Source organism: Dermacentor albipictus, chromosome 2 (genome assembly GCF_038994185.2).
Source record: "Dermacentor albipictus isolate Rhodes 1998 colony chromosome 2, USDA_Dalb.pri_finalv2, whole genome shotgun sequence".
NCBI classification, from domain to species: domain Eukaryota; kingdom Metazoa; phylum Arthropoda; class Arachnida; order Ixodida; family Ixodidae; genus Dermacentor; species Dermacentor albipictus.
The window spans coordinates 83850001-83876594 of NC_091822.1; the positions used below are offsets into that span (position 1 = coordinate 83850001).

Here is a 26594-nt window from a genome sequence, read left to right on the forward strand (position 1 = left end):
GGTTTTGGCACTTAAAATCCCGGAATTTATTCACAGAGGAGGAGCAAACTGACCTTTTTTTGCCACATAAAACGCACAATCTCTGCTATCTCTTATCCTGTGCTATACACGAAAGCACACTCGGCCACAAAATATTGCGGTCCGCGCGAGCGCGTGACGGAAAGGCCCTCCGCGCATTCTGGCGGCGCACCACTGTCGACACCGATGCTTGCGCACATGCGCGTCCCTCCATGACTCAAAGCGTCCATGTTTCCGCGCTTTCTGCTTGCGCGCCGGTGACGTCTGAGCATAGCCGCAAGCTGCCCCTCTTGCGATTGGCGCCGTGGAGGCTTCTACAGGCAAAACTATGTGAAGCGTGAGCTGAGGCGCGTTGCTACGGCGTCCTTTCGCGAGACATGAGAGCGGATGCATAGGGCCCTGTCCCATTTGTTTTGTTTTTTTGTGCTGCGCCTTTTTTTTTACCGACGGGTTCTCTCGCATAAGAGCGTGGAAGACAAAGGCGCTCTGTAGAAGGAGACAGGCAAAACTATTATGAAATCTCGATTTTTGTTTTATAAACGAAGTTTTCCCGTCGAAACCACCACAGCGACAATCGCAAGAAGGGCACCTCGCGGCTGCACTTGGTTACCGCCAGCACGTAAGCAGGAAGCGCGGAATCATGCTAATCAGCCACACAGGGATGCGCACGCGCGCAAGCATCGGTGTCGACAACAGCGGTGCGCCGCCAGAAGTCGCGGAGAGCCGTTCCCGCCATAAATCCCCGTGCTAATTTGAAAGTACCGACACTCTCCTCGCCGCGGCGATTTTCTCCTCGATTCTCCTCGCCCTCTAGTACGCGCGCAGCGCACTGCACGCTTTTTCTCCTGGGCTCCCGTGGACGGACCACAGCATTCTATAAAGGCGCGTTGTTTTGAGCCGGTTGTGCGCCCCAGTGGTGTTTTGGGAAATGCTGAAAAAAGCATCGCTAATTCTGAAGGCAGCGTTTATGAGGAGTTTGGTTTTTTATAAAGCTGTATAAGCGGGTTATACACATGCGAAAGGAGCTTTGAAGCGACTTCTATACTCCAGACAATTTTTCTGCCACATGATTAGCTGCTTTACTTTGAGCGTGTCATCTAGTATTGCTTGTGGCACATCCCTCTGCGTGTGGCTTATTAGGCGAAAGCTTTTAGGTCGCTTCGTGAAGTACAGAAGATCTAATGTGACCAAGGAATGCTGGAAGCGAACGAAAGCATGTCCAGCCGTGTATAAGAGATGATTACTGATTAGCAAAGTTCATTAATGATTGATTAGTGCTTATATTACAATGGATTAAGGTATATTAGGGTGGATTAAGTTCGATGAAGGTGGACTAAGGTGCATTGAGGAATAATATAGTGGATTAGGGTGAATTAAGGTGGATGAAGGAGCATTACGGTAGATTACGGAGAATTAATGTGCATGAAGGAGGATGAAGGTGGATGCGGTGGATGAGAATAAAATAAATTGCAGTGCTAAATATTATTGCCTGCAGAATATTATCTGCATTACTACATCATGATCACGATCATGAATTATTGCTCAATTTTCGTAATCAAAGCGCACTCATACAATGATTTCGGCTCATGTTAGATCAATGTAAAAGGCTTCCCCACAGAACAAAACCTTTAGAAGGATAGCTTGAAAACATTCGCCATTAAAGCGAAGATTCCCGGCCTTCGCATATACGTCGGTATCAACAGCAAGCGTGGGCGATCAAATGAACACCCCCTACACATTGCTTGTATACGTAAGAAAACGAAATAATAATAATAAAACCACTCACCCCTATAGCGTGCGCGGAAGTGCAGTTAAAAGCAAATTCCGAAAATCCAAGATGTCCTTCGGTATTGCCTAAGAGGCGCGAATGAGAAAGCCTTGTAGAGCCTTCTGTAATTCACGTTAATCCAGCTCCGTCAGGTCTAATCCACCTTTGTCTACTCTAATTCACCTTAATCCTCCTTAATCCACCTTAATCGGTTTTATTCCTTCTTCGTCAACCCTAATTCACCTTTATACACCCTAATCGACCTCAGACTTCCTTCATCCACCTTAATAACCTTAATCCTCCTTAATACGCCTTCATCTTTGTTCATACACCTTATTCCTTCTTTATGCACCCTAGTCCGCCTTATTCCACTTAATCCACCTTAATCAGGCCTAATATTCCTTTATTAACGCTAATTCACCTTAACCCACCCTAATAAACCTTAATATTTTTTAATCTACTATAATTCACCCTAATCCCCCTTAATAGAACTGAGTCATTGTTCATACATCTTAATCCTGCTTAATCCTTCTTAATGCACCCCAATCCATCTTAATCCTCCTTAATCTTCCATAATTTAATCACTAATAAATATTTAACTAATTATTTAATTGGTGCCGCGAACAGTATCTTAACCCATCTCTCAACATGAAACCTGGACAACTTAAAAGTAAATTCGAATAAAACGCGAGCAGTCATCTTTAAAACAAGGGGTACGTGTACTCCATTGACCCATAACATATTTTACAACTCTGAGGAAACAGGTTGTTTACACGGTAAAAGTACTTGGCGTATACATTACCGACACATTGCAATGGGACGCTCTTGTGGATTTTATAACTCCAGATACTGAGCCGCACACCAGGGACACTACATCGAAATCGCTACCTTTTAACAACGTCAGCTAAATTGATCATTTATAATGCGTTGTTTGCCTCGAATGTAAATTTTTGTCATCTTGTATGGGGCACAACATCAGCTTATAATCACTCTAAAATACTACAGATGCAAAAGAAATTAGACGCGCCATCGCAAATGTGCCGTACAACTCACACATCGAAGGTGTTTTCCCCAGGTACAACATACCAAACAGTCATCATCTCTAGAAAAAAGCTCTCCTACGCACCTACTACTTTCATGTAAAAGATAGAAGCAATTTTATAGCAAATATAGCAAACCTAAAAGCGAATACACCTACAAATGAGACGCACAGCCATGCAAAATGGCTCATACCTTTTTCGAGAACAAATTACGGCCATCAAATGGTCGCAAATACCTTGCCACGGCTACTTGAATTCTTATCTAGAAGCCGCCATTGTCATCCATGTCTTGACACCATCGGAGCTCATCTGTCTGGCGAAAACTACAATTTAAATCACCATGGCTCAGTAAAACCATGTGTACTCACAGTGAAATAAATGTAATTACTCTAATTGTTGTAACCTACTGTTCTTTGTTTTTCATTTGTGAAAGTGTTCTTTGCCACCGGTCCACCAATGTGTAAAGGGGACGAGGAACCACTCAAGCTGCCAATAAGCACCTTTTACCTGGACCCAAGAAGGGTCGCTGCTACTCTTCCTGGGTCACGTGATATTTTCTGTTTACAACGCGACATTGAAACAGAGAACTCAATCATCTCGCTTTAAAAGTAAAAAAACAACGCGATGTGGACTAGCTAGCGCCCATCACCTGGAATACCACATGTATACTTGCTAATAATTTTGCAGTGCCTGCATTCATTGTATGGCGTAAGCTATCAGGTTACGTATTACATATTTCATCTTACGTATCGACGTAAGCAGAAAATAATAGCTCCTTTACATGCCGCTATTGCAGTTTTCAGTAAAACGGGTGACGGATCTTAAAAATTGCGAAAAATGTGATCGAGAGGATGTATCATCGCACATAAATGTTCACAGTAAACAGCAGAGTCTATAGTGCTGCATTTCCGACTGAATGAAAAAAGTTGGCGACGTGCGAGGTGATGGAGTCCAAGCACAATATTGAGCATAATGAAGGCAACCCCATTTTTATGCAACGTACACACTGCTGCAGCAAGAACGCTGCAGCAAGAATTTTAAAAAAGCATTAGAGGATGCTTTGATACGAGCAATAAGAAAGACGCCTGAGCTCACAATGAACACTGTACTTTGTCGGAACAAAGTTCCTTCGGCCGATGTTATGGAGCCAATGCTTCCTGCAAACACCGTCGCACTTTGCTTGTGCTATCATGAAACCTGCATAGCAATTTTCAGGCTTCTTCTTGAAGTTATATGCACAAAAGCACGGTATAGCGCTATCACAGAGAGCTGGGAACAGAGCTTTATTATGATCGAATCCACTACAACTCTACTGCCAAAAACTAAATGGACTGTTTACTAGAGCCATCTTCACCACGCAAGTTCGATGAACTTGTTTTGAGCTTAAGTCCACTCGGCGACTTACCCTGTTCGGCTAGCGGCCGAGAGCACTCCCACTGCATAATAGTGACCACCGTCTTGCTTATACATATTTCAATTTTTCCTAATCTCTGATACGTGATATTTTACCGCTCTTATATCCGCTCCATTCTGCTAATGATGTGATTTACACTTTCTGGCAATGTCCCCGTCATTGCTTTAGGCTTGGAACCAGCCTTGCCCTGACTCCACTCCGTCGAGCATAGGGCCATCTTTTTCGGAGCCGGTGTCTCCTCGTCCGCCATGTTCTCTTCTGCAACCTCCACAGACCTCGGTGCATCAACCGAGTCATCATGTTTGCTAGCCTGTGCTAAGCTACCATTGTTTCCGGACGCTAAGCCCCTCCTAAGTTCGGCTATCTCTTCGATAAGCCCCTCACTAGCTGCTTTGAAGCTATGATTCTCTCTCTCCAATTCCGTAATACTATCTTTATTCCTATTGCCATCCACATGCTCTTGGTACTGGACTCGCTCGGCCGGCGCTGATGCCACCCTTGGCCTTTTCAGCTCAGGTGGTATGGCATCCAGCTGGGCCACCGCCTCCGCCAGCTGCCGGAAATCACACCCGCACCACCCTAGAAACGGAGCGGCTCCTGGTAGGTTGGAGTGCCAGAGGATGGCCATTGCCTCAACCTCGAACGGCTCCTACAGCGCGAGCGCCCCTTAGAGCGCGCGTTGGGGGGGGGGGGGGGGGGGGAGTGCGCTCGCTAGCTGCACCGTCTCGACTGCCTCCGCTTCCGCCACTAGCTCCGCCCTGGCAATTTCCGGTCGTCAAACAAGCACGACGTATGGGACGTTGATATCGTTGTCTGTATTGTTTGTCCGCCGTCACGTGTCGGCCGCCACAAAGCTTGCAACAAGGCACACAGTTATGATCCTATTCAAGGTTCTGAACACCGCATCATCACCATCATTACCAGTTTATTTTATGCCCACTGATGGACGAAGGCCTCTCTCTGCGACTTTCAATTACCCATGTCCTGCGCTAACGGATTCCTGCTAGCGCCTGCGAATCGCCTAATTTCATCCCCCCATCTAGTCTTCTGCCATCCTCGACTGCGTTTCTCTTCTCTTGGCACCCATTCTGTAACCGTAACGGTCCACCAGTTATCTCACCTATGCATTACATGACCTACCCAGCTACATTTCTTTCTCCTAATGTCCCTTACAATATCGGCTTACCCTTTTGGTCTCTGATCCACACGGCTCTCTTCCGGTCTCTTAACGGTACGCCTAACATTCTTCGTTCCATCATGTGCAATGGTGTGCAAAGGTGTGCAATCAATGCATACTACCGGGGCTGACATATGGCGCGGAAACTTGGAGTCTGCCAAAGAAGCTCGGAAACAAGTTAAGGTTTGGCCCCTGTGCGACACAATTTCGCACTCTTAACATGGCGAACGCAATGATAACCGATCCTGTATTCAGGATTTTTTTGACCGCCATAGCCAATGGATTACGATCAATAACGACATTCCGCTTAAGTGTCGCAAGGGCCATTCATAAGGTTCACATTGCGAATGACCCCCTTACACGTAGTGTGTGGGACCGTCTCATACGCGCTGACTTCAACATCCTTGTCTGCCACTCTGATTGGCCTGAGTCCCACATGTCGTTCAGCGCGAACCACCAAGATATTTTGCATAAAGTAAGGGCAGACATCTTCCATAATCTGCTCCGCACTGAGGCATGCTGGCTCTACGATAGCCTTGTTCACCATTGCAGGGCTAACTTTCTCCAAATTCAGTCCACCCCGAGGGCGAATGACTATCTTGAGGTGTTCTTCTGGTATTGGTGGCATGCCTGATGCTTTCACAATGCAATTTTTTATTACTGAGTCGGTGCGCCGACAACCTGCGCCCCTTCGTTCAGGCATCTCGCTTTGTGAACCGCCATCACCCAATCCAGGCTTGGTCATAACTCTAGGTTTTCGGCTGGACACTGTCCGCCATGCCAGGTCTTCAGTAAAGTTGAGCCAAGAGCACTTCCCCTTCGACAGGTATTGCTGCCATGCCGGAGGCACACGTACGGCCGCGCTAGATCTACCGGACGCTAGCTTTTGGCCAGTGTGGCGTGAGAACAAACGTTTCAGTAAAATCCAAAAAAGGGGTAGCTCACCTCAAAACCAGGCATCCGCCGAATCCTCTCATCTTGGTGGATCCGATTATATCAAATTTTCACCACAATATGACCAAGAAAAGCGCGGAAACGTTCTAAAAAGACGGTCCGAAAAAAGCCCACAAGCCTCCTTCGAACTTTGTAGCTGTCTATCGCATTATTTTGGGGCCGAGTGTACATTCTACGGATTGTGTAACAGTCGCCAGCGTCGACTGACTGGCCTGTCAGCGTATTATCACAGCGCTTTAGGCACAGAGCTATCCGTGCTTCTAGATACTGGAGGCAGCGTCACCCTCATTAAAGATGACATTTTTCACTTGTGCCAGACGCATCAAATGCAACTCGCATAATGTAATACCCGTTCGATAGCTTCTAACGGAGCATTAACAACAGCACAAGCTCCGGTGTGCCTCAAGCTATCTCTCTCATGAACAATACTTGTCGACAGAATGTTATTTATTGCCCGAGATTGGCAGTACCCATGGTACTCGGCCGGGACTTTATCGCCCGTGATAACATAGAGCTGTACTCACCAAACGGTGGCTTCCGAGTTGCACATGCGATCTGTTTCAGCTTGGTCCGGCTCCTCTTTCTGTGCACCATGCTCATGGCTCGTCCATTTTCATCCTGAACTCTTCTTTGCCACCTAAGATCCTGGAAAATGACGGGAATTTAACTTTTTAGGATGCGCACAACCGACAACTCGTGCTCGCGCTGGAGCGGTTCGCTGCCTTGATCAGGGAAAACCCCGGCTGCCCTCCTGTACTGTATCACCGTATCAATACAGGAAACGCAAAACCTTGGAGCTGCGACCCAAAACAATTGAGCGTGCACAAACGAATGCTCCCGGTTGTTGTCCTGCAGGATATTTGAGACACCGGTTTGATGAGCCCTTCGCAGAGCATTTGAACTTCTCCAATCGCTCTAGCCCCTATAAAAGATGTGCAAAGCTCGCTTATGCGTAGACTATCGCCGCTTATACGATGCCACTGTTAGAGATGCTTATCCCTTTCCCTCAATGGAGTCAATTCTATGCAGGCTGGGTAGTGCAAGAGTTTTCACGGCACTAGATTGCTCTAGGGGATGTCCGCTAATTGAAAGGGAAACTGCTGGCATCCCCAAAACCACATTCACTTCCTATAGAAGACTTTTCTGATATGTCCACATGTCATTTGGCTTGAAGGACTATGCTAGTTCTTTCGAATACCAAATAGATATTGTTCTCGGTCAAGTGCGGTACGAATTCGCAGTGGGATATAGGAATGATGTTTTGTTTTCACTCAATTTTGAGGAACACCTACAACAGCTAGCCATCGTTCTTCAGAAAATGCGAAGGGCGTGGCTAGAGTTAACCTCAAGATAGTCCAGTTAGTGTGCTCAAGAGTAGACTTGCTCGGTTTTATTGTGGACGGTAGTCACCCTCGTCCTAATGAAGCGGAGCTTCGCGCCATTGCAGAGTACCCTTGTCCACACTACGTCTAGCGCTTGCAGCGTTTTGGGGAATGATTACATTCTACCGTTATTTCATACAACGCTGCCTAGAGCTTATCGTTCAGCTTCACACTAGTGCGCAAAGGAGTAAGATGTAGTGGGGTTGACTCTCAGCACAATGAATTTAGAACATTTGTCACTGCAATTGCTCACGTCACAGCTATTCAACTCCCCGACCTCAACAAGCTGTTTCTATTACAAAGGGTCGCGACTACGGTTTAGGCACTGTCTTACCAGAGGAATACGAGGGTGAGTGGCGGCCAGTTGCGTTTGCAAGTCACATTGTAACACCTGAAGAAAAAAAAATACACTGTAACTCAGCGAGAATGTCTTGCCATCGTCTTCATGCTCGAAACATTTGGCAGGTACTTGAATGGTGCCTCTTTTACTGTCCAAATAGACCGTAAGGCGCTTACCTCGCTGCAGCGTTTGCGGAATCCAGCAGGCCGCCTTGCTCATTGGATATTAATGTTGCAAAAATGTTTTACCATCGAACATCGCACTGGTTAAAAAAAAACCAAGTTGCTCACGCACTCTCATGTGTGCCTTTGGCACAGCCTTCTTCATGCCAGGAGCCACGTCCTCTCCTTGCTTCTGCTGACACAGGCCCGTGATGGGGCACCTTGGTCAGCAGGAAGCGCCTGCTTCAGGCACAACTCAAAGATGGCCTCTGCCGGCGTACCGCCGAACGGCTAGGCGGCTCTTGTGCGCAAGCGTCTACCTTTAGTGAGTTCGATTCTTATGTACTCGCTGGAGATGGCTTGTTGCTTCGTTTCATTCCGCAAGCTAACAACGATGACGCTACCTCCCATTTCGCGTAGTTATACCGGAAATTCTAAGAGAAGCTTTCGTATGTTGCTTCCACGACTCTGATTTGGCCGGTCACAGTTCTGCCACAAATATTTGTGATAAGCTATGTCATACTGCTACAAGGCTAGGTATGTGGCCGGACGTTCGACGATATGCGCGAATATGTTCGATTTGTCAACAAGTAGAACCATGGGGCGGTCTGCCACCGCGCTCGATGCAACCAGTTCGTATTCCAAGCCACTGGCGAATTGTCACGTGTGACGTTATGGGCCCTTTCGCTCCTACTCCGCATGGCAAGCGCCACTTTTTGATGGTTAATGACCACTTTACGAAGCGGGTTCATTTTTACCCATTGCGTGCACTTCACATAAAATTTGCCACAGCCTCCTCGATGTCTTCTCGTGTTTTGGTTTCCCACCACAGATGATAAGCGATAACACCACTTGCTTCACGAGTCCTAAATTCGCGAGAGTATGTTCTACCTTCCGCATTAAAGATCAAAAGACACCACCACACCATCACCAGGAATAGCTGGTGGCCCAGCCGTTCAAAGGCCTTCTCTCTACAGAGAGATATCTCTCCAAGCAGCCAGCAATCTACATGACAGAGGAAGCCAGTATACTCTTCGCATTAAGCCGCGTTCCAGGAATATCTCGGCGCACTCAAGAGGGGTCTCTCCACTAGGCCAATCTCACCGCTGCTGCGCTTCGCAATCCTTGGTTTCGGCCGCCGCTTCCAGGCACCGTGGAGACCGCTATTGCTCTCCTTCGGTCCTTGCGACCTCACCTTCTTCAGGCGGAGGCCTCTGCGGCTCAGCAGGAGCATCCGCCCTATGCGGAGACACGTGCTCTGCTGTAGCTACAAGGGCCCATGGAGAACCTCCGTGATCTCGACATGGATCCGTGATCCGCAGGGGAGGGGGCAGTGTGGGGGCGCTGGCCGCATGGCTGCGCTGCTCTGTCGCCATCATCACAGACTCGGCCTTGCTCATGCGCCCATGTCAACCGCTACCAGCCTGGGGCTGGAGTGCCAGAAGCGGCGACCAGGAAGTGGTTCATTTGGCCTTGGACTTCGGTCAGTGAATCTTTCGTTATTGGTTCTTGCATCCTGTGCAAGAGCCAACGCGGCTGTTGCGTGCGGCGTTTAGTTTGCCAACAGGGTGGAGGCATAGGCAAAGATGATAGCCTTCCCCTGCCCCTCTCAGCTGCCGAAATGAACATATCACAGCGCGGTGTGCCATGCAGTTGTTGCTCTTGATTTCAATGAAACTTACAATACATGGAAGTTAGCAGTCGCCTTATTTGCGTAGGCAGAGCAAGGACCATGCCCGACCGTCTACTCACCATTACGCATGCGCTGCCCTCCGGCTTCTCCGCCATCTCGGCATGGCAAATGCCCCCATTGTTACAGCCTGCGATGTCTCTGTCTCATGTTACGGCAGCGGTTCCGGGTCGTTCGATTTTTACCTCGCCAGCCGAGAGGCGAAGGGGAACAGTTGTCATCTTTGCCAATGCTTCCACCCCGTTGTCAGACTAAACGCCACATGCAACAGCCGCCTCACATCAACAAGGACCTTTCAAATTTAGAGTCGCATATCTCGAAGCACACACCCACTAGAAGAATTCTTCAACTGGTTTTGTTTAGAAACACGATTGCCTCTAACTTTTATATACAAACATGCCCCCTTACTGCAGTCAAGAAGAAGTTGGTTCAATTTTAGATAATTGGGTAGCTGACAGCGATAGTTATCATCTCACTTTGTATCTCCTGGCCACATAACTGATTTGCACAGGTGGTCTTCGCGTGCCAACTAGTGCCTAAATTTAAGAATACCATATCGCCTAATTTTGAACGCTCTGTATATTGCAATTAGAATCATGCTATCTTACTCATTTTCAGTATAAACACTGCAGCATCATAATCTTACGTAATCATTCGCTACACATCAGCTAAATTTTCATAGAACCGTTCTCTACAAATTCTGAATGCTTTGCATTATGCACTTGTCAACTACACTTTTGGCACATTTGGAAATAACTGGCTGCCTTACTGAAACATTTCACGAAAAACAACTTTTTAACAGGCGAAATGCTACCTTACATGATTATATATTTTTGCGTAACACTTATGACTGAACACAAAGTTACCTGATTATTCGAGATATTTCACTGCCATGTTAAAAGGCATTATTATCTGTATTGTCTTACAGGTCAGCCCAGATAGGAAATCTCTTGGTTCAGGAGGCGAATGCTGGCTGGGACTGTGCTGGAATGGCATATGTTTCTACCCGAAACGTGGGAAATGCGCTACGATGTAACACTACGCGAATAATACGCCACAAGGGTGCAATTTTCCCGCGTGAGCTATCATGGCACACGAAAAATCTCGCAAATGATTAAATACCGCCATAGTTGTTTATGGTGAAAAGCAGCGCAAATTGGACACTGACGGACACAATAAATACACGTATAAGTGGTGTCCAACTTGCACCACTGTGAGCCTTGTTGCTGCTTCGTTGCCTAAAAGCTACTTATGTACCTTATTACGTACTATTTCTAATATTTATTTGCGTATATAATGCTGACTATCCCGAATATCGAAAAGAAATTTGTTATGATTGCTGCATATTGCTTCGTTTCATTGCTGCGCATTGAGTGGCAGCAGTGTGCCACTCCATGTGCCGAAAGCCAAGGCGCACTACCCATTGTTTGCAGGCAACGGCATGCTCCCCGTCATCGTTTCGGAGGCTTCGCGCGTTGTTCTCGGCAGTGCCACTTGACTACGATAAGCAAAGAATTTAGCGGTGACCATTACTGCCTATGGGTTAAAGCGCATTGAAGAAGAGAGGTGTGCGGAGTTAAGGTTTGTCTATCGACGCATCCACGAGGCAGTCGTGTTGGACGACCCTGACGACCCTACGTTAGTTCATGCCAAAAATTGTGGCAGGTTTGAGGCTTTTGGAAGAGCTTCACCTGCCTAATTCAAGAGCAAAAAGCTCCGTCTTCTGTAACACTTTGTTCCACCAATAAAGTAACTGTTTACATATAATCACTTACCGAAATATTTATTTGAATTACTGATGCTGTTAAGGAGTAAGAAATAAATGTTAAAGTCGGAGAATTGCCAAGAAATCTAATTCATTAGAAGCAATGAAATACATGTGATTTCTTGCGTGCGTCTCCATAAGCACCCTGTAGTGCTTGGACATGCAACTAATCTGTTGCGGCGAGAACATGTGACACAACATTATTTAGAGAATTTAACACAGTTCGATATGAAAGAGGCCTGCTCCAAAAATAAGGCCTGATGTAGGAGAATATAGTGCCAGTAAGCTGGAGAAAAGTGCTTTTTTCCATCTGCTTTCAAACATCCCACGTTATAGTAAAGAATGGTTAGCCTTTCGCCCCTTCTACCACAGGTTGGAGGGTCGCCACCAGTGAGCACGTAATTGTGCGTTCTGTACGTGTGCCTATTCGAAGTCGACAGAACAAGCCCTCCCTCTGTCTTGACCTTGGTGACAAAATGCCGAGCCATGGCACAAGCATGTTGACGCGTATACTTATTTTTATTTCTCGTGAACTGCACTTCATCCACCGAGAACTAAAGGTTATCGGTCAGCGCAAGATGCACCTGCATGATTTAGACTTTGCGCGAATATATGTCCTAGCCGAACCCTCAATAATCAGTTTGCATGCCTGACACGTATTGTATAGTAGTTTCTGGAAACTACGCGGGAACTAGTGATGACACTAGAAACTTCCACGAGAGGTGTACGAGACGAGCGTACTTGTCTCCCACCCAGGACGCTTGGATTCAATCCCCACCCGGGCCGAAAGTTACCTAATGACCTTTTCACAGGCTTTTGTTTATACTTTGTTTAAAGGAGCCTCCCAGACAAATTTTACGCCAATTCCAGTATCTTTTGATGTGGATTTACTTTTTGCCATAGGCCATTTTCAGTACCATTTCTCGGTCACGCCGCCGACTACAACGCCTGATTTTCGCGTAATGGGCATGTAATACTTCCGCATTGAAAATTCGTGGGGCCGCAGCATTGATATGCGGATGGATTACCTGCGAAGTTCTTTAGGCTGCATACACTATAAAATCAGAGTTTTTTTTTTCATGTGGCACCACACTACGCCAACACAAGCGCCACCGCGACCACTGCACTACCATGCATCTGCCGCAACCGCTCCTGCAGCCACGCCGGCACCTCTGACGCGCGTGACGTTATAACCACAGAAGCGCAAGCCACGTTCACAGGCGCCGTCGCCGCGTTCTCTCCCGCTCTCATTATTCCTCAAACAATGTAAATCAGCAATCAACTTGCTACATTAAGAGCCCTTTCTTATGTTGACACACGGACTCGTTTATTTTTTTTTTTTTGGGGGGGGGGGGGTGAGCGCTTTTTACAGTCTAACAAATGCTATGGCTCAGCGCGAGACGCACCTCCATGTATCGGAAGTTTCTAGATTCACATCGATGGTTCTAACCGCTGTCTGTCTAATGTCTAATGCTGCTAAATACTACCTAATGTCCTACCTAGGTTCAACAAGAAAAAAACAAACACTATCAACTCCCACAAACAAATTTTCTGATCCCCTATTGCGAACCTTTCTTTTATACGTCTCCGTTTTATGTCGTTTCCCTACTTCCACCAGTCCTCCAGTCTCCTCTTACTGATCCCTATTGCGGACATGTTTACTTTTTCCCTGCTCTCGCTGAACCCAAGGGCTTCAAGGAAGCCAGTAGTGCCCAAATCGACCGCTGGGCAGACGTCTTAACATTCTAATAAAACATGCTCCATAGTTTCCCTAGATTTACCGCAAAATGCTCATGCCTCTTCTTCCGTTTTATATTTCGCTTTATAAGTGCGTGTTTTAAGGCATCCCCATCTCGTATCAAAATGTAATGAGCTTCCCTTTGAGTTACCATAAATTGTTTCTTTCCTGATTTGGTTTTTTTCTTATTATGTACTTACTCATGGCAGGTTTTTTTGTCAATTCCCGCTACCCATATTTCAGCCTCTCTGACTTTCCACTTGACGTTCTTTGTTGCTGTGTTGCCCACCCTGCATGCGGCATACTTGCTGATAAGCTCACTAGTTCTTTTCCTCCACTGTAAATCAGTGTTTTTCCTGTACAGATACCTCAAAACTCTCCCAGCCCATTTACTTTCCTCCATATTCCTCAGTCGTTCTTCATACTCAATTTTACTGCGAGCTTCCCTCACTTCAAAACTAACATGCGGCGGAGGCGAGCTCGATCTCTAGATGTTGCGAGGAATAGGCCGCGCCGCTTTACGGCCTTTGAGATTTACGCGCGCAAATGTGAGATTTCGGGGCCGCTCTATGAATGGTAGAAACGCTGGAAAAGTGGTTTACGGTATTTTTTTTATTTTTCGCGTAACGGAAAAACTTTTTGTTCTATATTCACATTACAGTCCGACGCTATCAAGCCTATAAGTTGTGTGCAAGTCGTACTTTACGATTTTTCAACGTATTTTACCTTGAAAAATTCAATTCAGTAATTGCCTTGCGCCACATGAATGGCGTGCGTGTTTGAGTATGCGTGGTTCTACATTCCTTTTGCCGTAGTGACGTCCAACGCCGGACGCCGGCCATGGAGCGCCAATTCCGGATTTTCTGCTACACTCGGCACTTAACGCTCTTCCGTTAGGAAGTCAAGTGAATTCTGGAGGGGCTGAAAACTAGGTTTAACGCCTTTTCAAGGGCCTAAAATAACGTTCTCTGATAATGGCGAACTATCGAGTGGACTGTGGCCTTTGAGTGCCCGAAAGCGCTTCTCATATATTTCAATGCGAAAGCATGATATGGCTCATGAGGCAGAAAATTTGGCGATGGCGTGACCAGGATTGCCCTGTAAAGGCTACAAACTCTCGACCTTTCGTAGGGAGTCAAACCCACGACTTTCACTGTATGTGTAGCCCACGATGTTCGGTGTTAATTATGGCGAAGGTAATTAAGATACAGGTATCAATTTAAGGCACTACATCCTGCGATCTGTGGTGGGAGTCGAACTCACGACAATTGGTGTTGAAGTTAATCAAGGCACTCGAGCCCGCTACTTTTGTTGTGAGTCAAACCCTCCACATGCATTCGGCGTTAATTAAGGAGACGTTAACTTAAGGCGATTGAGAGAGCAGATGCATAATGTGGTGGTGGCCTTTTTATATTTTATTACCTTCTTTATTACTTACTTTAGGCCACACATTTTGATCTTCGAATTATAGCCGCGGTATTCCCGCGGTGTAGCCCGTTGGAACGAATTCTCAGTACAGCACCAGGTCCGAGAAATTAATTTTCAATGTGTCCATCGAAATGCATTGCTGTTCCATTTACTTTTGTGCTTAAATGCATAAAAAAGCGGTTTCATAAAAACAACTGGAAGGCCAATGCATTTCGTCGGACACATTCAAAATTATTATCTCGGTACATGGTGCTGTCCAAAGAAATTGTTCTGCGTGAATACACGTCCGAACTCACCGGTGATAAGTCGTATATATAAATATGTGGCGTAATTGAATTAGTTAAAAAAATATTAAACGTGATCACAGTAATTATTCAATAAAGCATTTTCGTTTCAGCTAGCAGTAGTGGCCGCCTCATCGAGTAATTGTATCTAGGGTTATAATTGGGGCATCTGCCATAGACAATGTTAAATATATTGTTGAAGCTAAAATAAGACACCCTATATGCAATTGCCACCCATGTCGGGACGTCTGGTGTAATACAACCCAACTGAAATGCAAAGTTTGCATGTATCGACTTTACACGGCGCGCATGTCACATCGCGTGACGAGGGGTAGGTTTGGATGCTGTTGGTGATGATTTATTGGCATCCCCTTTGAAACGGGGCTGTGCTATAGACCTAGCCTACTAGATCTAATCATTTTTGCTATGCATGCTTTTCATTCTGGCATTTATCTATATCTGTCCATTGTTTATTTTTTTTTTGCCTCCAGGCAGTCCATTCATTTTTTTGGCCATTCCTCCAAAGCGGCTAGGAGCCACATATACCATAGGAAGCGCAAACCTTGCATTGTTACCTATACAACTGCTGCATGGCTTGCCACCTGGTGTAATAATATGCAAATTCAATACAATTTGTGCCCGTACAGAAACTACGCGACACGCATATCACATCACGTTGCAAGTGGCACGATGGTAACGAGATTATCACTATGATGATTTATTGTCCTCCCACTTAAAACAGGGCAATGACAAACAATCACTTAGCCTGCTTGCTTTATTTTAGGTTTGACACACCAGTATTTCATCTATGTATGGCGGCGGCCTCTGCCTTTTTCTTCTCGAGAGAATCCAACCTTTTTTTATGCCAATCCCTCATAGCGGGTAGGAGCCTGGCGATAGCTGTGACGGACACTGGCCGCTGCGGCGGTGGACAACATCGCCAACGGAAACTGCTATTGGAATGATCCCATAACAGCTTACGCTGTAAAAATCCACGCAGAAACTTAGATGGGAATTGTCTAAGCGTGCGCAAGCATCTTGCTGCTTGCTCATGTTCACGCAGTCCGGCGTCATTATCAGTGCTATGAAACTTGATCCGACTAGTATAAACACTTATCAACGCTTATCGGTTGTGATTAACCTTATCGGACTTGATCCGAGCCTTATCGACCATTATCTGCTTTTATCAATCTTCTCGTATATGATCAGAACCTTATCAGTTATTATAGGTCCTTATCCAACTCGCCGGATTTGAGCAGACCCGTATGAAAAATTAGCAGTGCTTATTTTTCTTATCAGTACTGAGCCGACCATTGTAAGTCCTTATCGTTCTTCAGCACATTATCCACTCGCGTCGAACTATCTTCAACCATGATGAGACCCTTCATAACCCCTAATCACTCCTTATCATTCTTATGGACTCATTGACTGCTTATATATCTGTGTTGCGTGGCTTGAAGGGCATGAAACCTAAGAGATCGGCGGCATTTCGGTCGGTGAGGGCATGCCGCCAATGGAACGCCCATGACGCGACCATCAAAACGCATCGGGTATGGGGCGTGTTTGGCATTAAATTTTCGTAAAATCTGAATTTCCCTCACGTCGACAATGCTTCAAGTCGGCTCTAAATGTGGTTGTAGAGATCGCGTTTATAAAACAATCACGCAAATTTTCAAGTCGTCATTAAACTGCTCTCTTTCGACATTTGTTTCGTACCGCCGGTAGCACATATTCGCATGGTTCAGATATATTCAGCATCTGCAGGCGTTCGTGGTTACCCCTGTGGGAAAGACGCTCGGCTTCTCAGCGTGGGATTGTACGTTCGAAGCTCACTGCCGCCGATGAATTTGCTTTTGAATTTATTTTGTTTTATACATTAGTCTCTTTATAGCGATTCGTCTTACGTGACGGACGAACGGACGGTTTTCCTCATTGAGAAGGTATAGGAATACTTAGGCATTTAAAAAGGCTCATCCCGTATGCGAGCGCCTTCGGTCAGTAGTTATTATACCATTTACTTTCTGGCGCCCCTGCGTATGATTAGCGCTTCGCCCTTCTACCCAAGGAGCCGCAACTAGCCGCAGACAAGTAAGAATACGTGGCCGCTTAGAAGCAGACACACAGTTTGTGTGTGTGTACGTGTGCGCATTAAAAGAAGGATGTTGTCAATCCGCGGAGAACAGTAGCAAAGAAGAAAACGCGCGCGGTGACCGTTTTTTTCTGTTCGCCAACGGGGAGGAAAGAAGGCGCTATGGCTATGACAATGACAACGATGCATTAAACGTTGAAAACGCCACCGAGAAGACGACAAAACTCACACTTTTCTACACGCGTTATTAAATAAAGGTGCAGCGCTAGTGCATGCAATACACATGAACTTTCTGAACGGCCACTATACTCTCACGTCAACGCAACGAAACTAGTTAAGCAAGTTCAAGAACCTCAAAGAGATGATTCGCATAAGCGTGCATGGTGCATACGAAGAAAACAAACAGAAAAATACGCGTCGCCGTCAGTTGTATACAACTTATTACGCACGTCTCTACTAAAACTTGGGTCTGCATAGCTTCCAACATGGACGCTGGTTCTGCATGATTTTCTTTTGCTTTTCATGAAAACCAGAGAAACATGAACTAAAAGATGCGTATTCGTGCTGCGGGACACAAATAATTAAGTTGTGAATTTCTTGCGAATACTAATGCATGCCGACATAATGATACAAGTGATACACCATCGCTTGTACGCATAGACACGATCGATGGATACTGTTTTCCGTGTGGTTGTGTACAATGGATGTTTATTTTTGTGTCTGAGGACTTCTTGATATTAGTATGTAAGCTCGTCATGCCTTATGTCGAGCCTTAGTAAATATATTCGAGTTCACTCAGCAGTTTTCAGAAGCTACAGTTTGCCATATATGTGAGGGATGCAATCATTAGCGAGAAATACTTTAAAAGTACTTTGACTATGCGAAAGATATATTCTCTCTTTTCACTGTGCCACTCCAGAAATTCAATTTATTGTCGGCATTACACCATGCACATGAAGGCACAGTTTGCATCATTTTTCAACAGTTAGCACCTGCTAACTCAATAGGTTACTTCTACTAACTCTTAGGTTAGGGTATCAAATTATTCGCCTCTGGTATCAAGCCTAAGAAACATCATTTCTGCTGAGTACCTCCAATGAAAAAATATTAAATTGAGCAAGACAATTTTCTGATATACAATGATGTTACCCTTACCAATTATTGAGTCTACTCCAAGGCACTCAACATGAAGAGCACTCCTTAAGAACTCGAAATACGAAGTGCAATACTGAGAGTTGGTCGCGGTATCTGTCACGAAGAACAAGGCTGAATCGAGCAGTTTATAGAAGTACGATTAATGCGTCACTCTGTCCCCGCTAACAGTGTGCAATACTTGACGGCAGTGGGCTTCCGTCTCAACAAGAGGAGCAGCATTTTCTCGTTAGGTGATGCTTCTAAAAATGCAATCTACCCCAAGGATTGCGTTAGTTTCTCTCCCTGCCTTTCTCCCTCTGTCTCGTTTTTTTCATAGCGGGGAAATTCCAACTGCGACCGTATCAGCACCTATTTACGCACTTCGTTGCACACATTAGGCCGCACGCAAGAAATAGTTTGGAGCACTCGTATACGTAGTGCTGAGGCACTGTGAACGCTGTGTTTCGAAGATTCCGTCAGTAAAAATTGAAAACTTCGTTTCAGAAAACAAACACGCACACACAATGCCACCCGTTATAGTCGCAGAAATGACCCGAGGCTGTCAAACAACGTACCCTTGCGAAAGGACACCAGAGCTGTAATTATAAACATAGTAGCACAACCTTGCCCTCTCGTGAACTGGAACTGCTGACGCACGTGCCACACACGAGAGACAAGTGGACTTATTCTTTCGGGTGGCACTCGAATGTGGCTTCGCAACCTGGCGTCACCGCTCAACTTACAAAACAAAACATCCTCAAGGGTAATAAGTTAATGTGTTTTCCGCAACTGCTCACTGAAGCCGAAGGATGCCCGGAATAGATATTGTGGTGAGAACATTTGCCCAAGCTCACACTAATGTCTTTGTGTTTCATCAGTGGGAAACAAAATGCTTCCATTCTTTCGCAACTGAAGATAAATTGTGCGCTCCGAGGTCACTTCGAGGCCCGCGCGGCGAAATGAAACGACGCACATATGACTTCGTGCGTCGCACAAACCAGTGAAATATGTGCAGCTAGTACTTGTAATTCCGACACACGGCAAGCCTAAGGCGAGGCTGACCAGTCTAATACGGAGCTGCTTTTCTTCCGCCGTGCGTTAGTGAGTGCGACTGCGGCACCTGTTGAACATGACATGGCGAGCTGTGAATGGATGGATGGAAAAACTTTATTTTCGTCAGAACGCATGTGCGGACGATTCCGTGCTAGATGGCCATCAGCTCATGGCTGACGGCGACCTGGGTGGCCCACTGCACGGCCCTGGTCTGGACGACCGGGTCTGAGCTGGCCAACACGGCCTCCCACTGCTGGAGAGAAGGATCACGCATAATATCCGCCGGTGGCGGCGCTATGCTACAGCTCCATAATATGTGGTCATAGGTGGCCAGTTCCTGGCACCATTTGCATTCCGGCTGAACGTCCGGGTAGATTTTGTTTAACTCGTATGGGTTATAGAAAGATCTCGTCTGCAATCTTCGCCAGACGCTTTCCTGCGCCTTCACCAATTGCTTGTCCGGTGGAGGGTAAATTCTCCGCTCAAGTTTGGAATGGTTAGTAATGTCGTGAAAGGACACCAGCCCATCTCTCGTGGACCTCCCTGGAACGTCCGGCTCACCTGCTCGGCCGGACGTTCCAGTGAAAGCTTTACCTGCAGCCATTGGGTGGTAACTGTTCGTGTATCACAGCTGCGACTGATGACCGACAAACATAAAAAGCAGGTTACCTAAGAGCCGGTTGTTTTTATACAAATCGAATTTTTTATACAATCGCTACTGTGCGCTCTGTTGCTGCCAGTGCATAGCGGGGTCTCTGGTGGTACTGCGGAGTACAATTGATTGTACCAGTGATTGGAGGCACTCAGTTAACGTGGCCCCTCACGATTGACCATGGTGTAGTGTAGAGTAGCTCTTGTGTTTGAGCCACCCACTAATCCCAAGTGCAGGTAGGCCGGGCAGGCTGACTTTTTCTAACGACTTTAGAATGCGAAGAGATGACAGGGTTTTCAGTGACAATGCGGTTGTTTGCTTCTACGGGGTCTATTACCCGCCCCATTCATTGTATTCAGTAGCCAGATAACCTTCGAAACCGATTGATAACTACATGCAATGTAGGGTGCTCGTGCAATGCGTATCGTTGCAATTAGTATTCTACTTCATGCGTTCTGAGCCCTCCTTCCTGCATGCCAGCCTGCCTATCTATCTATCTATCTATCTATCTATCTATCTATCTATCTATCTATCTATCTATCTATCTATCTATCTATCTATCTATCTATCTATCTATCTATCTATCTATCTATCTATCTATCTATCTATCTATCTATCTATCTATCTATCTATCTATCTATCTATCTATCTATCTGTCTATCTATCTATCTATCTATCTATCTATCTATCTATCTATCTATCTATCTATCTATCTATCTATCTATCTATCTATCTATCTATCTATCTATCTATGCCGCAGTGGTCATTTTATAACCGTCTTTCCAACATCGAGATCTGACTCTTGCCATGCTGCTTTCAATATGCCTTCTTCGTTTAGCTAGTGGCCGAAGTTCCCTAATAGACTGAGCCGTCAGTGAGTCGTCATAGAGTCATCGTGCCACGTCCATTGTTATACTGTCGTCATGATGCCGTCGCGGTCACTCCATCGTCGTCATTATAACTTCATCATCCGACTGTCATCACGTCGTCATCATCGCGCCATCGCCGTCACACTGGTCATTGTATGATCGTCATCACTTCGGTAACGTAATTTCACTGTCGTCGTGCCGTTGTTGTTTCATCGACGTCAATGCTTGGCCACCGTTTTATCGTCATTAGACCCCCGCTGTCTTGCTATCACCGTTATTGCGTCATCGTCAGCAAGTCGCTATCATAATTTGTTGTGTTACCGCTTTCATCATGCCGTAGCGGTCCTGCCCGCGCCGTCACTCCAGCTTCGTTATCCCACTCTCGCCTTGCCGTGCTCACCACGCCGTCGTTGCCATACAGACTTCATGATACTGTCATCACGCCATTGGCGTCACACACTCGCAGTCATTCACCACAGTCATACCAAGGCCGTCCTCATATCACCTTCATACAGTCGTCGTTATTCATTCGTTGACATATTTTGTGTTATGCATTCATTCGTCGTAATGCCATCGTGGTTTCATCGTCATCATTCTAACTTCAGTATTGGACTCTCGTCAAGCCGTCGTTGTCACACGATCGTCGTCACAGAGTCATCGTCATAGCATTGCCGTATTGTGTGCGTTGTTCCTCTGTCGTTTTCCCATCGTCATCACTTCAGCATCGTCATCCCAATGCGTCATCCCATCGTCGTCATACCACCTTCTTCGATGCATTGACACTTAATTTCTTCATTTCATCGTAATCAAGCTGTGTTAATCAAATCGAGATTACGCCATCGTTGCCATGCCATCGTCTTCACTGCATCGTCGTCAAACAGTGGCTAAGATGCAGCCATTGCCACACCATTGGCGTCATGTCGTTTTGCCATCATTGTCATTTCAGCTTCGTCATCTGGTTGTTTTTATACCATCGTCACACCTTCCTCGTGATGCGCTCGTCGTGAAGTAAGTGTTTTTACGTCATCGTCATCACGCGGTCATCGTTATACCCTCGTTGTCGCTTTAGAATCGCCATAACAATGCCGTCATACCATCGTCGTCATACCGCCTTTATGCTACATCAACGTTACTCCTTCTTCAACATTCCGCCGTCGTAAGTGTATCGGCGTCCTACATTCATAAATATTCCACAGTACCCAAACACGACTTTGACGAACAAGTGCGATGAAAGAAATGGCCTCAAATTCCGGTTGTGAAGGTGGGTGGCCAGCGAAGTTGTGGTATCACCTGATCCGATAGACCAATGTGACGCGGCCTTGAAATGGGCCCCGCTGTGCCTTAGCACGACGCCCTTGTGCCTATTGATGTTGCTGTTTCTTTTGTCGCCGACCATATTAGCGCTGCTATTCAGGTGTCCTAACTGCGCGTAGCATGCTTTAGGCAGGAACTGCTGCGTCATACCCAGCATCAGCACGACGTCGTTGTGGAAACTGACGTTGCAGGTCGCGTCGCCACTCATCGTGTTTGCGTTGCTCTTCCGGATTCCTAAATATTCGTGGCCTTTCTTAGGCGCTATCAGAACACAAATGAAATCAATGCTGGCCAGGTGGTTCTTTTATAATGAAAGTGTTGTTATGTTACTCCCTGTTTCGTATGCTACAGTTGCCGCTTCCCAGGAACTGCCACTCATGCAGCCGCAATTTTTACCGGAAAACGCATTGGGCAATGCTATGCGCTAAGGCGAGATTTCTGGGTTTTATTATTGCGGTAGCAATTATGTGGACACTAGCGCATTACTGCCATCTGCGTCACTGTGACGTTCCGTATAATGTCCAAGGGCGATAAAATCGTCGCCGAGCGCCGTATGCCGTATGTGCGAGTGAAGTGGGCCGCTGATTCTGCTCAATTTCGGGCACGAAAGGGCGAAAGCGGCCGTCTTCCGCCGCGCACAAGGCTCCGGGAGGGGTGGTAGGAAGTGGGTGTACGTTCTCCTCCACGTGGCCCGCGCGCCCAGCCGGGCCGCTGTATCTTGAGAGCCATCTGCGACGGCGACAATGTCCACCACGGGCAGAGAGGGAGGGGCGCGTTCTGCTCGGGTAGGCGCGGTTGGCCGCCCGAGCCGCTGTGTCTTGAAAACCATCTGTGACGTCTACAGAGTCCGCCTCACGCTCTGTTCTCGCGAGCGGCAGCACGAAGGTCAATTCGCTCAATGCTGCTGCCGCCCTTATACACTCCAGCGTTTTGACAGCGAGTTACCGCGGTCATCGAGTGATATGTGTGCATGTTAGCTTGTGCGCTTGTGATAACATGGTTGTTAATTTATTTACTGCACCTACGTTTACAACATTATACGACCTATAACACTACTTTGCTTACTTACTATAGCGGTCTGCTAATTTTCTATCGCAATGGATCCTTCACATTTTGGGCGAAGTTACGACTTATGCGTTATCCGCGCCACGCATGTGTAGTGTTCCTGTATATGGTCGCACAAGAGGCAGAGTGGCGCATAACTACCGCCGCCGCTCGCACGGCTATTCGCCGAGCGCTATCACGTGCCGCAAAATGACGTTAAATGTTGGGCTTATCCTTGTCGCCGTTTTAGCGTCCCGTGTCCACTCTTGCGCTAGTCACTTCAGCATGGAATGCCAACTATCCCACTCTCACACCCTGCTTCAGTTAAATGTTCAACTGCGCCACTGTGAAGCCACTTTTTCGGGCGCGATGCCAACTTGCCGTTTCTGTCAGTGCCAGTGACATTGCAATCAGTAGACCGTAGATCATGCATTGCATTCATCCGCTCCGGCTTGCAGGTACGCTATTCGACGATATTAAGTCAAGGACCTTTTTGAACTGATACTAAACACATCACGTTGACACTTGTCTGTCAGTATGACGGGGTGCAGCGTAGCAAAGCGCACAAGCCGCACGGAAAGTGGCAAAGCTTTTTACGCAGTGCCGTGCGGACAGACAGACGCGCGCCGGTGACTGGTGTGGATACTGCGTATGGGCAGCATTCACATCATGAATTCACGCATGGATAGCTCATTCTGAAAGGCAGTTACGAAAATATCGCTAGCCACACAAAATAAACAAAGGCTAATAGAATGAACTAGTCAGCAGTGTCACAGATGTAAGGCACACTTAAATTGGTCGACACTGCATAAAAAAGGACAAATAAAGAACGCTACTGCGGCGTACTTGAACTCATGTACTGTGACTGCGGCAGGCTTTTACAGCGGACTGCAAATCATCGTACTAACGCGGAAAGTTTGCTGGCTACAGCAATAACTGTTAAAGCCTACGAAGTAATCTGCGTGGGCAGAAACTTCCCACGAGCTACCAATCGTAAATTTAGCGGTAGCATCATTTCATATGAAGGCGGGGATATGGAAAATTTACTAAATATTATATTGCAAGTTTCGCCACGGCGTTGTATTAGTGGAAGTAGTTCTTTTTTTCCGAGATTTACTTATTCGTGGTTCACCAATAATTTTTTTTACCGTCATTGTGTGCGTCATTGTGTGCCGTCACTGTGTACCGTCATTGTGTGCGTCTAGGCCTGTGCTGTATTGACCATCCACAACGGACGTAATATGTAGTTAGTCACGAAAATTTGAATTTTCAACATTCGGACATACGTATGGACATTTAAGCTCATGTATGCTTCCATACCCATACGCTGAACTTCCCATACTAATTTGGCAGAGTAGTCGGCACAATTATGGTAAGTTTGGTTCCAGTCGCAATTATATTTACTCTGCGGCAGTGGAATTCATTTTGCGCCAGTCCTAAAACACCCTCATAGCACTTCGGAGTGCTTGAATACGCAACTTACTACTAAAGCCGTAAATCACTCACGCGCTTTAACCGTAGCTAACATATCACCTACAACGTACGCGTTATTTTCACCGAATACAAACAAGGTTCCGCAACCAATTCACCGAGGCCTGCGGAGAAGCCAATTACGAACGCAGTATTACGTAGAAGATCTGAATGCTAGGCGAGTTGGTGTTCCACACTGAAGAAAACATGAAAAACAAGACGCGAGAAGGGCACACGACACGAGCATACTGGCGGATGTAGTTAATGTGATGTGTGATATATTTGTGTTTCTGAGAAGTACCGTTGCAGTGTCGTGTCGTACTTCTCTCTCGTCCCTTGTTTATCGCGCTATTCTTCACCATTGTCGTATAACGCATGAAGAAAGCATTTATAACGCATTTATGTGCAATGATTTTAATAAAGAGAAAAGAGAGTTGCTTTGAAGTCGGAGCGACATGATCTGTCTGCAATGCCACATGTTAATTAGAAATTTGGTCACCAGCATATAAGCCTGTTTGTGTGTGTGTGTGTGTGTGTGTGTGTGTGTGTGTGTTTGTGTGTGTGTGTGTGTGTGTTTGTGTGTGTGTGTGTTTAGTCACAGCGCCACTGACATAAAGAAAATATTTTCGCAGATTGGCGACATCTTTAGGTCGTAAACTATTGTGCCATATCTTATCAACAAATCTGGTTCATTTTGTCATGCAATGTATACGGCATAATATGCCCATATTTATTATTTGACTATAGCTTAGCTGATGCCCAATTTTCGCTGAGATGCTTTTTTTTCTCACCTCATAAGTTCACAATGTCTTAATTTTTTCTGTGTATATTTGACTCTTCCAACAGGCTATCTCTCCATCTCTCTTAGCCTGCGCATGAGAATGACTTTTAAAGTGCACATAGCGTGTTGCTTCCACTTGACTGCATGTGGCATTACTGCCTGGTTTATAGTTCGCAACAATGGCCGAGCACTGTGACCAGCCCATGTGTCCTCCGATGCCAGACCGAGCATGCTGCATCACGAGGCCAATGATATAAATATCTAAAGAACCACAGTGAAAGAGCCATCCCCGCAGCAAAAGTTGCGGAGCCTCTTAATTACTTACCGTTATACTTGCAGGGAACGTTACATATGCATTACCATAAAAGGCTAACACTAAAATGAGCTGTTTTGCGGAGCTCTCCAACTGATTTTAAAACAAAACAGAGATGGATATTTGTCATGGATGGACGTTCTTTCCCCGTTAATGGACGTGCATTTGCGCGTTGTACTTATGCACCACATATCCGAAATCGAATCGTATGCTTGACGGTCGATAAACCTACTAAATATCCTAAAGACGCCGTACTGGTGGTCGTGACAGTACGTTTTACCACCCGTAGTTGTTTTACGAACGCCTAATTCTTTGTACGTGTAGCATAACCAGTGAGGTAGTGGAGTTCTAGAATTAACGCTAAAGCAAGCAGAACATAGTAGAAATAGAGGTCGGTAATTAACCACTGTTAGAAGTATAAGCGAATTGCAAGTAAATATAAGTCGGTGATTCGGCCTTTCTTCAAGCGTTCTCTTGAATTTAGCGGTAGTACGTGCTCGGGACAATGCGTGTACCTCAAATGGTTCTTCAAATAAAATAAGGAACCCAAATGAGGTCGCCTCAGGCAACCCGGCACCAATGGAAAGTTTTATCCGTAGCCGTCCTCCTGTAGAGACCAACCATAGTTTACACAAACATGAGCATTTAACATTTGAGCCTTTCTTCGTGCCAATCTCATTTGAAGGCGGCCGGTGCAGCCGGTGATCGAACTCGCG

The 26594-nt window shown here is 46.1% G+C and overlaps 2 protein-coding genes across 3 annotated transcripts in view; both read left to right on the plus strand.

Annotated features, from left to right (window-relative positions):
* LOC139055982 (uncharacterized) overlaps window positions 1-11107 on the plus strand; it is an 83868-nt gene extending 72761 nt beyond the window's left edge. For both annotated transcript variants that reach the window (XM_070533708.1, XM_070533709.1), the window contains exon 6: window positions 10873-11107. In XM_070533708.1, the coding sequence (XP_070389809.1) occupies window positions 10873-10980 (108 nt within the window). In that variant the 3' untranslated portion in view covers window positions 10981-11107. The remainder of the gene's footprint in view (window positions 1-10872) is intronic.
* Window positions 1-26594, plus strand: part of LOC139055980 (chymotrypsinogen A-like) — a 53736-nt gene that overhangs the window by 233 nt on the left and 26909 nt on the right. The window lies entirely within an intron of this gene.